General features: G+C 31.2%; 1 protein-coding gene across 1 annotated transcript; it reads left to right on the plus strand.

The window, feature by feature from the left end:
* Positions 1-305: 305 nt before the first annotated feature.
* LOC134722687 (uncharacterized) lies at positions 306-8,925 on the plus strand. Its single transcript, XM_063586307.1, has 7 exons — positions 306-533; positions 1,198-1,347; positions 2,952-3,157; positions 4,033-4,432; positions 6,129-6,281; positions 8,024-8,204; positions 8,735-8,925. Exons 1-7 carry the CDS (start codon positions 306-308, stop codon positions 8,923-8,925), a joined length of 1,509 nt encoding a protein of 502 aa, XP_063442377.1.
* The last annotated feature ends 5,289 nt before the right edge of the window (positions 8,926-14,214 follow it).

A 14,214-nucleotide genomic window follows, 5' to 3' on the forward strand; every position in this document is an offset into this window, starting at 1 on the left:
AACATGTCAATGATCCAACAAGCCATAGATACCAACAAACAATTACACAAAGTAGTCAACCTGCAATCGTTATTAATCGACACATCTTTACACAGTTTAGGATTTCTTAAACACCGCATATTTCTAATTACAAATGTGTTTTTTAATAGCCACATGGAACTAGATATACAGTTTTTGAAGGAGAATCAATCAACATTACTTTTACCGCAACCGTTCCTGTGGGTTGTGTTGCGTCGCATGAAAACATTCGAAAACATTGTGATCAGAATTTTTACATATCTGCACCGGAATATGTAAACAATGGTATGGAATGCACTAACAGTGTGGTCAAGAGGAATATTGTTTTTAAATCTCAATTTTGTGGAATTCGGCTAGGAAGCCTTGATTGGCACGATTCCAGAACAATTCAGGTTTTCGGATATAGTGACGGTCTCTACAATCTTAAAGACAGAAGAACCTATATCAGATTGTCAGCGCCATCTGCTTCACCGTTTAATGATATATGGAGGAATGTAAATATTCCATCCATAGAGGTAAATTTCTTCGACAAATATTTTACATTATCAGTAAATTTTTTACAAGGTATATTTAAAAAACCATACTGCATTTAATTTATAGATTTCGGGATTCTAAAATAGTAGCAGTTCATATAACAGAAATATACATTAACATGTTAATGTTATTGGAATATTCATTATTCCGTACTCGATCGACAAGGTTAATCTGATTGTCAGAAAATTAGGTCAACCTATATGGAACCTCATTAGGGCGGTGCACTCGTCGTTTAAAGCAACAGTGAGAGGAACCTTTTTGTGTGCCAAAATTTTAAGTTCGAATATTTATTTTTACTCAAATCGGCATATTTGTAGTCATTCAACGACACAAAAAACTAATATGTAGGCCTATTGTATATGGATAAAGACAGTAGCTTAATATTGCATTTCTTACATGTGTTTCATGCGGGAATTGTAGTTTCCAATTGTTGAAAATATATACATCTTCATGCCTTATATATATCATGTACTGTAGTACGCCGCTAGATTAAAACTGACGTGGAAAGGTAACACATGCCCACCGTCGAGGGAAGAACCAAAAATTTGCGAAAGCAAATTTACAGATCTAACATTGTTGGGTTGATGTTTAGACGAGTTGTATACAAATATATATATATATATTCAAAAATTTGATTTTGTTTAGGTTAAAGTAGTCGACAAAGATGCTTTTCTAACAAATAGCATATGTCAAATTTACAACGATCCGCATGTTATAACCTATGATGGAAAATATTACGAATATATGAATGTTGGAGAATTCGTCATTTACAGAAATGATATAGGTCCATATTGGGTAGGTAGTGACTATTCTTTATCCTTTTATCAATACTCGTCCATTAAGGAACCTATAAACTAGAAAAGCAAACTGTAAAAAAAAAAATTACTGAGAAAGATTACTTTATTTTCTTTTCAATATGAGATGAACTGAAAAACCATATAACACCATTAAAGTAAGATTTTTATATGAGCAAAAGTCATGAGAAACATGTTGATTTAATTTAATATTTTTGATTAAACATACGTAAGACGAGAAAAAAATACACTCTTATAGTATTTATAAGGAAATCATGTGCTAGTAAAAACGACAATATTATATAAACAAACGGTATGCGCTTAAAATTGATATTTAAATATCAATTGCTACATAAATTAATTTGAATTAGTGTCTATAATCTTTGTATTTCAGGTACATGCGTTATTCACCAGCTGCGGATTCGGATGGCCCGGCTCATCGTGTCTTTGCGGAATTGCAATTAGAAGCCACGACTCACTATTTGTTCTAAGAACTTGCAAAAAGATTTCAAGACGTGAAAAGCATTTGCTTCGACAACCCTTGGTTACCCTTGATACTTGTGATGAGAAGGACATACTGGTCGAAAACATCGGCAATAAGTATAAGGTTATTACATATGAGTATTTTTAATACAATTATTATAATTCAATTGAAATGTAAAATAAAAAAGAATCCGAACTCCGAGGAAAATTCAAAATGGAAGTCATAAATCTATTAGCAAATTCAAAAGCTCGAATACATCAAACACATGGAAACAATTGTCATATACCTGACTTGGTACAGGCACTTCCTTATGTAGAAAATTGTGGACTAAAATTATCTATACAAAGAGTACCAGACAAGTTAATTAACATAAATACCCAACTAAAACAAAAAATTACAAACGAAAAGTCCCTTCCTTATCTTTTGGCAAAATCAAAAAAGAAAATGGAAAACAACATCAACTGTCATATTCATGTCTTGATACAGGTATTTTCTCGTGTAGAAAATGGTGGACAACCCCTAGGTTTATAGCTATCTAACCCTATCACTCGAATTCCATCACATGAGAACTATGTGTGAGGAAAACAAAGAGACGTAATCGGGAATTTTGTTTTAAATTTGGGATAAAGCGGTCAAAAATTTTTTTGTGCTATTATCTTACAACTATAAAACAGAACCAGTTTGGTCATACCAATGTTGTTCAATGTTTATCATATAGACATTTCAAAGATAATTATTACATTTTCTTTAATCTTAGATATTTGAATGTCTCTTAAGGATATTTCGCCTCTATTGTAGAAAAATCAATAATTCAATTTTCACTTTGAAAATGGTATTGCTTTCGAAAATATAGCGAATGGCACACTTTGCTCTAATTGATTTAAGATCTTACATTCAAATTAAGAAATATATATAACATATTGGCAATAATTTTCTTGGTTTAATAATATAACAACGTATTCCTTAACTCATTTCAATGCATAAAATTAAATGTAAAAAGGTTATAATAGATTTTAAAGTTACAGTTAAAGTCATTTTTTCTAACTTATGAATCCTGTCTTTTTATGTGATTTTATAAGGACAAAAAATTGTGAGCATTACATTTAACATTATTTATTAAGGTAACTTTACCAATTGGAACAGAAATAAGGTTTGAAATGGCAAGGCGTTTAATAAGTCTAATTTCAATCAAACCATCCGTGTATGATATACAAACAGCGAAAGGACTATGTGGAGTTCCCAGTAAATGGAAAGACTCTTCGGATGATTTCACACATCGTGATGACGGACCAATTAGCAATGATCAACTATTTGCAGATTCTTGGAGGTTTGTTTTATTCAAATATTGCAGCAAAAATGGATAAATTATTTATTAATGAATTCAATATTTGGTCATTATCACTCTAATTTTAATTTTATTTTATAATAACATATTTTTTTTTATTAATGAGATTTATCTATAATTAGTTATGTCGGTTGTTATGCTTACATTTATATTGTTTCGTTACATAACTTCGGTTTGACTACGTATCCCATAACACTTGTTTCTTTCTCTGTGAGCTTTTAAATTCATCAGAAGCATTATCGGACCAATTTTTGAAAAATAAAGTACACGTTATAATCTTTTGTTCTTAAAAAAATAGTCGACCGATTTTTACACGTCCGTAAAACAATATTTTTTTTGTATAATTATTATTGCCTGAATAGCATTATTTTTTCACAATATATTTTCAAAATAATGAATCGATTTGAATAATAAACGTTCGTGTGTCCGAAACGCTCAAACCAAAAACTTTGAAATCCATGGATATATAATTACTAGTACATAGACACATTAGGGGCTAACAACGAAAGAGGACATTAACCAGGAAATTAAATCTGATATCAACTTTATCTCAAGAATTGAACAGTTATATTTCATAATTTTTCGACGAAACAAACATTGAGAGGTCTACAGTAAAACATTGTTTTAAAGACTTTTTTTTGCCAAGGTAAACTAGATTAGTAAGATCATCATATTATAAGTTTAGTCAAATTAAGATATAAGACGTAAAAAGTTTATGTATGGCAAAACTTTTAATTTGTATGAATGAGTGCTATGCTTACTTAGAAATGTTTGGTTTGCATTAGACAGAGTGTATGCCAATATTCTACTTAATTTGTAATGCTTCTTAAAACTGTATCCAACTTAATGTTTAACAGAATAAGTCCGTACATGATAAATGAACAGCTATTCGCCGAGCATCCGTTATTCGAGAGAGGAAAACAAGATGGGTATTCCATTGTTGTGGTGGACACTACTGAAAGCAATACTCATATTGGACGATTTTGTGCCTGTAAAGATCAAGCAAGTAGTACTGACTCTGTTGACGACTTTTATACTCTGCATTGCAACTTAACAGAAAGCACGGAACAATGTTCCGAATCGGCTGGTACTAGCGATGGGACAGTGCATTACGCATCCTGCTCACAACCAATAAGGAAGAAACGATCTTTGAGGTTTGCATATGAAAGAAGAAGACGAAGTGTAGATGAAAATGATGATAATGTTGATTTCGACTCATTAACATACGATGAAGACGTAAATGACACTGAAATCGAAGTATGTAAAGTAGCAATAAATGAAACAACAACATGTTCCATTTCTTTTCAAATGCACTTAAACAATAACAAAATTGAGAATGAAACTGGGGAATGTGCCAAAGAGACAATAACCAGACCAACTGCAGAAGTTCGCCAACAGGTCTTCAATGCAACGAGAAATTTCCGCACCCGGAGGCGTCCTTAAATTCCCTAATATCACGTTGAAATATAACAATGATCGATGTTCTTGAGTTAAAAAACAATTCTGATAACTTAATATCATATATATATATCATTGGAAACCTTCAATAAAAGAAACTGCATGGGTAAAGTCTATATATGTATGAACTGTCTGTCCTAGTGAACAATTACTAGTTAGAATCTATGACAAACGCAATGAGTCTTTAATAGAAACAAATCACGTGGCCAAGCTGATAATATTTTACGGGTCTCATGAAAAAAAAATCCGCCTTTTAAAAGCGTAATATTTAAACATTAAAACTGTTATGAAACAAAAACAACAACAACAAAAAATAAACACAAGGAAAAGAAATATACTCGTCAGAAGCGCTCGAATTACAACAGTAAGAAAGCCAAATCATAAACAAACATGAGAGCATTGAAACCGAAAATTCTTAAAAGTTGTGCCAGTTACTGTTGATGAAATCAAGACATAGGAATAAATAAACATGCGTTTCGAATGATTCAACTCTTTGTAAAGAGTAAGTTTACAGAAAATCAACATCTCGATGATACCTCATGTCAATGCAAAAGTGCCGACTATTGGGCTGTTGATATCCTCTGGGATTAAACGTTCACTAGCAATGGTATCGACCGAGCCTTCATATTTTTAAAATGTTTGATTTTTTTAAATTTCGGTAACAGTATTTTCGAAAAACCGATCACTCAATAGAGGAAGGTTATGGAAATCGAATTAAATACCATGAGGTTTAAGTCATCTGATAATAATTTGTTTTTTTAAATTGTATGTGTTTTATATGCTTGAATTGCTAAGTTTTACTGTTAAACATGAGTACACGGACGTACTTTTTATAGATAATCATGTATCTTATCAAAATCTTGAAAGCTGTATGGCTAGTGCATTATCGTTTTCTTACACTCGAAGTCGCCGATAGTTTACTGTTTTTCATTATAACTTGGGTCATCCATTCCACAGTGCAAATGCGACGACAAAACAGTGGTGAAGGAATAGGAAAACAAATGTAAAATTTCGATAGTGTTATTTGATTCTTAAAGAAAATTTTCAATACACCAACTCATTTAACAAACATCATGATTTAATAGACGGAGACGTAAGGAAAATATAAAAAAAACAAAAAAAAACACTGTAACATCGCTTTTATGTACGTCTTACATCTCATTTATTTTTATGTGCTCTTTATTAAATTTGACTCTCATTTGTGTTGATTATTAATTGAGGTCACGATCGGTATACTTCGACAATAAAATCCGAGAGTAAAATAGTAAGCAAAGATTTCACAGATTGAAATATGTAAACTAAGATCGATGATACGTAATGGATTCGAATAAATTTTAAAATCGTGCAAGGACTTTGATAAGCACTTCTGTAAGCATTGATTCAAAATTTTCCTGAAATAAGTGCAAGTATTACAAGGAAACTCTTCGATATGACTTTAAACCGTATTGAAAGGTTTAACCACTTAAGGCCGTATATATATATTTTTTAATTATAGCCCCCAAAAACATTTAGAAACGGTTGGACCGCAGACAAAGCTTACCAGACATGCTATGACAGTATTAAAAATGCTGTTCCAGAAAATGTTTACAACAAATATGTAGATGTTCCTGTAAATAGTTATGTTAAATCATGCGTCAGTGATATAGAGGTACGTTTTACATATAAAAAAACAATTAATCTCGAAGTTGTTTAATACTGAAAATTCCATGTCAAACAAAAAGACATACAGATACAAAATGCAACATAGAAATCACAGAAGCAACACAAAAAGGTATGATGATCACAGGTTCTACGGAACGATGCACAGATTCTGTTCTACAGTTGACACCTGTTACTCCTGTTATATACATTCATAAGCGGATTGGATATTGACTCTTAATTATATAATTCAACTCAGGAGCCTGTAGTTCAGTGGTTGTCTTTTGTTTCTGTGTTACATATTTGTTTTTCGTTCATTCTTTTTTTAATATAAAATGAGGCGGCTTGTTTTCTCGTTTGAATTGTTTTACATTGTTTTATCTGAGCTTTTTATAGCTGACTATGCGGTATGGGCTGTGCTCATTGTTGAAGGCCGTATGGTGACCTACTGTTGTTGATGTCTGTGTCATTTTGGTCTCTTGTGGACAGTTGTCTCATTGGCAATCATACCTCATCTTCTTTTTTTATATCAATTGTAATAGCAACCTTTAAAAAAAAATTAAAATAGAAAGATTTTTTTTTTTCAATTAGGTCAAATAAAATAATATATGTGTTTCCTATTACCTCTTTGAAAAAATAGGATAGGAAGGGATATTTTTTATTTTACATTAATTTTTTTCATCGACTCTTCATGCTTTGGGCTGATCATGCTGATGGGAGAGAAATTCAGTGCTTATTTATAATAATAAAAAAATTACGATTCACTATTTCTAGGCTAAAAATATAGGGTAGTTGCGAATGGATGTCCATAAGGAATAAAAGTTAATTATTCTAAAAATTAAAAATCACTTTATACATGTATGTACTCATATTATGCAAACCTTTAAAGTTGTCGCCTCGAAGCAGAGATTCACTATACATATGTATGTCTGACATGCAGAATTTTGAAAGCAAGTTAAGAATTTTACTTTATACGTGTATTAGCATTCGTGCATATATCATGCATGGTACTTTTACATCTTTGAATATGAAACGGCCGTAATACGGATATTGCAGAAACGTCCGTAATACGTATGTATAAAATACGTCCGTGAAACGACCATCCGTTTTACGTCAGTTTTTACACGTATGTTTTACGGACGTATATTTACAGACGTTTTACGGACGTAACCGTTTCATCCGTAATACAGACGTTTGACGGATGTTTGACGGACGTTTATTACCACGTCCGTGAAACGTCCGTAGCTATTTTACCTGTGTAACCCTAAGACATAATCGAACCAATAAACCATCGTACAAGTGTATGTTCTTATCCTTGGACTTGACCAAATGATGTGAAATTTTTAAATATAAACACGTTATCACCGCATAGAATCAATGACACTGGTCTCTTTATAAAAAGCACATCCATCGAAAATTGTCTAATTGTCTAATTCGGTAGGTCATATTCGAGGAAAAAAGGACATGTTTAAAATGTATCACAAAATGTGTTATTACACAAAAAATGAAGAAAAAAATAAGGAAAGATTAAATTGCACTTGTCCTTGGTTCAACAGTTAATATGAAACATGTAAAATTATTTAGGATAGCCAAAATGATGTGTGAAATATGGAAATGTTTGTAATCATAGATAAGATTTTTTTGGTATTAAACAACTAAACAAAAGAGAGATTTTGAGAGAAAAAAAACATGTTTATACAATAAAAAATATCTGATGATGGTCGTTTAATTTCATCTTATACATACATTTAGCTAACAGGAGACACGACGTTTCTTCAAGATACTATCAATGCCATGATAACATTCATTATGACAGAGCTAGTGAAAACGGAGAAGCTTTATTTGACAAGGCAAGGATCAGGAACATTATTAGAATATGTTACAGGTTTTCTCTGTCCAAATCAGTGTAGTAGCCATGGAGAATGTAAATCAGGTAAAATTGCAATTATGAATGCAACAAAAATTATACCGAATACCACGAATCATGTTTCTATAAAAAAAATGAAGACAAATAAAAGGCCTTATTTTAATAGATAAACATGAAAAAGTGTTATTTAACTTACAGTATACAAATATTCTTATAAACTCGTTTGTGTAAAAAGAATTTAATATCATAATGTTGAAACTGTTTATAGACATAAAGTACCTGTAAAACTAATAACGCAGCAAAATGACACTTTGTTTGTATCCGATAAGTGTATACATGTACTAGAATGCCGTAATGTTGTATGTATACCAACTAAATTTTCAACAGAAGATAGAAAAATCCATTTAAAAAATATCGATAACCGTTTCTTGATAAAGGGCATTCACATGTCTGGAATATAATGTGCTGCAATTCTAAATACACTCAGAAAAGACAAAAAAGTCCTCATGTATGAAAACTAGTAATTCTTAAACTTACGCAATTTATTTTGGCAACAAATGTTCCTCTTGAATGCTTTTTTTAAAATATACTTTCAGGAGTTTGCACATGTGACAGAGAGTTTATTGGTGAAGACTGTTCTTATAATATATCAGTTCCCCCTAGTGATACAAGTCTACCTTTTAGTGGTTTATGTAAACTCAGAAGTAGGACCTGCAGATCAACAAACATTTTGGGGGATTTTTTGTCGAATACTGTTTGGTGCAAGATACAATATTTTCAGGTATAAGAAATGTTATGGTCCAAGGACACAGTTATCGTCCTTTGGTTTTCGTTGTCTACGAATATAGTCCCTAGTGTAAACAGTGTATAACTTGCATGTTTTATTTGATACACTTTCCCAATTTATTTCTTGATATTAAATGCATGAAATATTTAGCAGGGGGATGTAATTACATGTCAAAAATATTTTGGTGCTGAATCTTTATGTTAAGTAGTGAATTGATCCAGTTCTAAACGGTCAAATTTTATCACGTCTGAAGCTGTCAAACTGAATTTTACACCCCCTTAACACAGAATTGTCAATATTTTGAGTTAGAGCTTTTAGAAGTTTCTATAATTTTGATATTATTTGTCTCAGTGGTAGTACACTATACTGTAAAAATCTTTTTGAGAAAGAGCAGGTGCAATTTTTTTAATTTGAATTTATTGTCTAAAAGAAATGCACTACGAAATAACTATGTTTTCGGGCCTTATTGCCTGAAAATCATCAACCTTGCAAAAATAAGCAATATGATTTATCTTTTTATAATCATAAACAATATATTTGTTTCTGGCATATCATTATCCATTTTTTTTGTTATAATCTTGACAAAAGATTTGCGTGATAGTTTTTAGTTACACTTTAGTTTCTTTCTATCTAAGCTGTTTATGCCAATGTTTAGTAATTAAATATTCAACCCAATGTTTGCAGATCTTTCATGAAAAGGTTTTATATAAGCCTGATGAGGAAATATTTTTAGCAGAATACAGAAATCTATACATGGTTACTCTGGAGCTTCCATTATCACGAAAGAAAAGATCAACAAATGGACCAGTAATGTCAGACGGATATGACATTAGTCTTTCATACGATGGCATTCATTTTGGAGATAATATTAGTATGATAATTTTTGATGACCAGAAGTATTCATGTAATGTGACTTTAAAAACATGTATAACATTGGTACGTACGTAAAACTAATTGAAGTATATCGTAGGTGGTATACATCTACTTTTCTGAAGCGTTTTTGTCTAGATTATTTTTTTCTTAGTAAATTTGTTGGCAGCGATGATGAGACTTTACAGAATCTTGTATCAAAAAAAGCTTTCAGACTCATTGGTTTTCAAATATTGAGATTATTCTACAAAGGAAAACTTGATAACTTACGTTTACTTCAAATCATATATACATATGGAAAAAAGTATTGCAACACCAAATTGAAATTGAAATTAAAAAAACACAACATTTTTTTGGTGATATAATTTGTTAAAATATAACTAGTTAAATATTATTTAAATATCACCTGAGTTTGATCAATAATTATCGAATCGATAAGTTCTTATCTGCACATCCAATGTATTGCAGGGCTCGCCAAAGTCGGAAATAAGCATCGTGGAGGAAGATCCATTGTTCCAATGGAATTCGGTTTATCTTCCTTGGCCCGATCGTAGCCCGGATTTGAACCATATCGAGCATATATGGGACACCATTGAGCGTAATGTGCGCCAATGGACACCCCAGTCTAAACATGTGATGATATAAAAAATGCCCTTCATCAGAAATAGTTGCTACTACCTTATCAACAAATTAGTCGATTTATGGCAGGAATCAGTAGACGTGAAGTGGCGTTTGAATGGAGGCTGCGCACAAAGTACTAATTTTGTGGCGTATAACGATCAACCATGATGTAAACAATCATCTTAAGATTAATTTTGATATGTCTGACATTGTAAAGTTTGACTACAGTCAAAGTTGTAAAATGTAATTTTTTGTACAAAAAACACTCCTTTTTGTTATTAAAATTGTGGTCAGATAAATCTTTTTTTTCAAAAATGTTTTGTTCGTTAAAATGCCAATATGATCATAAACTATGTTTCAATATTATTTTTCAAGTTTTTAAACATCAAGGTGTTGCAATTCTTTTTTCCATGTGTATATATTTAATGGTTGTTATCATCATGGTAATCGATTAGTTGCCTGAACCACATCCTATTCATCATTTCCCAAGGTTTCTTTTTCCAGTCTGTAAATAGTTATCAAAGGTACCAGGATTATAATTTAGTACGCCAGACGCGCGTTTCGTCTACATAAGACTCATCAGTGACGCTCATAATAAAATATTTATAAAGCCAAACAAGTACAAAGTTGAAGAGTATTGGTGATCCAAATTTCAAAAAAGTTGCGCCAAATACGGTTAAGGTAATATATGCCTGTGATAAGAAAATCCTTAGTTTTTCGAAAAATTTAAAGTTTTGTAAACAGGATACTAGTATTTATAAAAATGACCACATTATTGAAATTCACGTCAACATCGAAATGTTGACTACTGGTCTCTGATGTTTTTCAGTATTCTTATAGATTATCGTTGGTCATCTTAACGAGATTTTGTTTCTCGCTTGAGCCGGTACGTGAAAGTGAGAAAAGCAACCGAGTTGAGATGACCAATGATAATCTGTTTATCGCTATTTTATCTATGCTGACGTCGTTAATTTCATTGATAACGGACACATGCTGCCTTAGTTTCTAACGATAATTTTTCATATCACTCTACTGTGATGAGAACGGAAATTATCAATCAATAAGATCAAAAGAAAATTTCGGAAAATAGCGATGATTACTTATATTCAAAAGATTGGCTTATTTTATAGTTTATTTGAACCATTCTTTTCTGGGTTTTTGTCTGTGTTGACATTTTTGTTTGTTTTCATAATGATAAAGATTATTACATAATTTTTACTGCTGTCCCTCTATGTTTGACGTGTTTACCTATTATGTCTGTTTGTTTTGTTCACACACCTTGGTCAATATAAAGGAATGTTATGCGATTGGCAAACATATGAGAGGTTTAGCAGCTAGCTATAAAACCAGGTTTAATCTAGAATTCCCTGCAAAAGAAAATACTTGTACTGTCAGGGAATAGGACAGTTGATATCCATCGTTTGGTGTGCCTAAACTTTTCATTTTGCTTTTTTCTTGTATATTCCTGTACGTAGTTAAGCACTTTCCTGTTACAAAAAAAATTACCAAACAAATATGTTTAATCATAATTTCACATGATTTAGATACGTACACCAAAACATAACATAATAAAGACCATTGTGGAAAGTTGGATTGTGTTTTGAGTAAAGTAACAACATGAAGCCCAGTTAATACTTTATTTCAACTTTCAAATGAATATTTTAAGTCTCTACCCCATACAATGTTGTTCTCAAGTATTTTTTTTTTTACATATTTCGCACACAATTTGTACATTTGAAGCTTTTCTGAAAAATGTGTTGCAGCTGCACAAAATTTATAAAGTGTTTTAAATTGTAAATCTGCATAAAACACGTCTTAAATAAATTCAGATTTAATCAAACAACTATAACGCTATTAGGATAATTTTTTTATAAAGAATGTTGAAAGATCATTAAAACTGGAAACAGACAAATATGGAGGCGAAAAACAGTCCTCTGAATCTTTCGTCACATTTGAGATGAATTTATTTTGCTATACAATGTATATATAAAAAGTGGGGACATGGTTTGATTGATAGATACTAGTAGATAGATATAAAACTATAGACCCGAGTCTTGGATAGATCACGATACGGTCGTGTACCTAAATACCTTCAAAGTTAGTATTATGGCGATATTGTATGGTAATGCACAGTGATAGAGTGATATATGGTTATTGTCAATTGCAATGCATACTAAAACATCATTGTTTATGCATTGAAGCTTATCTATAAAGATACTTTGTAGTGATGGTTGTAATTTTATTTTCAGAATGATTCACCAGAAGAAAACGGTAAACATTTAGCATAATGTTAATGTTTTAAGTTAATATGTATTCAGCATTTGCTGTGTCAAAAATGTTCTTTTTCAAAAACATTGAATCTCTTACCAACTACATAAATCAAATATATACTCTGAAGAAAGAAAGAAAATAAAACATCGGAAAGGAGAGATGCATAGAACATATATTTTAAAGAGACCTATGTATTGTTTTGCGGCAACTAGATAAGTGGCAAATATTTTTCTACAAATTCAAACAGTAAAATTAATATTTTTCATACTCAAAGGGTCATTCAAACTAATAAGTCGGAAATAAACCGAAAACGACAGGGTAAAATACGACAATGAAAGACTGTGCAAAACGAACCTTACCAAAAACTGGGGTCGATCTCTAGTAATTAAAAAGGGTAAATAGATCCTGCTCCACACGTGGAAACAGTCGTATAATTCGTTTTTAATGACATTGCAAGAGATAATCCTATATTTCCAAGTCTTTCTGATACTGAGAAACTTTTAGTCCTGCTAAATCTTTAAAGTATAAACCAAGTTATAAAATAAAAAAACAAATAAAATATTAGTCCTGCTAAATCGTCCAAATATAAAACAAGTAAAAAAAGTAAGCTAACCCAGGTTCCTTTAAAAAAAGTCTTTGGAGCTAAGGACAGGAAATCTTAGCTAGTTACCGATGCTTGTATATATTCCATCTTCATGACTCATTTCATGTACTGTGTTACAACTCTAGATTCTACTGACGAGGAAAGGTAACACTAGGCAACCCAAAATGAATTATTTTAGTCTATTTGGCCGAGTGGTCTAGAGCGATCGTTACTGTACAGGTGCTGTTGCCTTGATAGCACAAAAGTAAGAGTTTGTATCCCGGCGAGGGCAAATTTGTAGATACTAAATATTACTATATTTAACATAATTATTGTGCTGATATATAGAGTAGCTGTGTACATATATATATATATATATATATATATACAATATACAATATATAACAACATAACAAAAGAAAACTATTGTTAACTTATGTCATATACTGTAACATTTATCTGATTATCTTAAGTATATTGCATTTTTTAAATTATAAAACAGCAATTTCATTGCAGATATCGTATTAACTGTGGTACCTGCTACTGTTTGTGTAGTTCTTGTCATCGTTTTGGTTATAGGGGCAATCTGTCTTAAATTTAAAAGCCCAAAGTAAGATATCCTTTCATCAAAAAATTATACTTATATTTGCTCAATTTGATAATAAATAAAAATAGTTTTTAAGAAGAAAATGTACTTATGTTACAATGTTTATACTACAGACACGAAACACTATTCACGGACGGTGTTCCAAAGAAAGAACAAATGAAAAAAAAACTACAATCTACTGTAAGCTCATTAAAACAGAGAACGCTAAAAGAATCTCCTTGAAGTTTCAAAATTTATTTATTGACATTTTGCGCTTCCTTTTTTTTGGCTGGGAATATTAAAAAACAATTTCAATTGTCGTGTTTACTACGTTTTTTTGTATGGTGACATCAAAAAC

The sequence above is a fragment of the Mytilus trossulus genome, chromosome 6 (genome assembly GCF_036588685.1).
Source record: "Mytilus trossulus isolate FHL-02 chromosome 6, PNRI_Mtr1.1.1.hap1, whole genome shotgun sequence".
Classification (NCBI taxonomy): domain Eukaryota; kingdom Metazoa; phylum Mollusca; class Bivalvia; order Mytilida; family Mytilidae; genus Mytilus; species Mytilus trossulus.

Excerpts from the sequence above, each read along its gene's own strand:
- LOC134722687 (XM_063586307.1), top strand. The coding sequence starts at position 306 with ATGGAATGCACTAACAGTGTGGTCAAGAGGAATATTGTTTTTAAATCT. Across the intron at positions 534-1,197 it reads TAAATATTCCATCCATAGAG|GTTAAAGTAGTCGACAAAGA; the intron begins GTAAATTTCTTC and ends GATTTTGTTTAG. Across the intron at positions 6,282-8,023 it reads CATGCGTCAGTGATATAGAG|CTAACAGGAGACACGACGTT; the intron begins GTACGTTTTACA and ends ACATACATTTAG.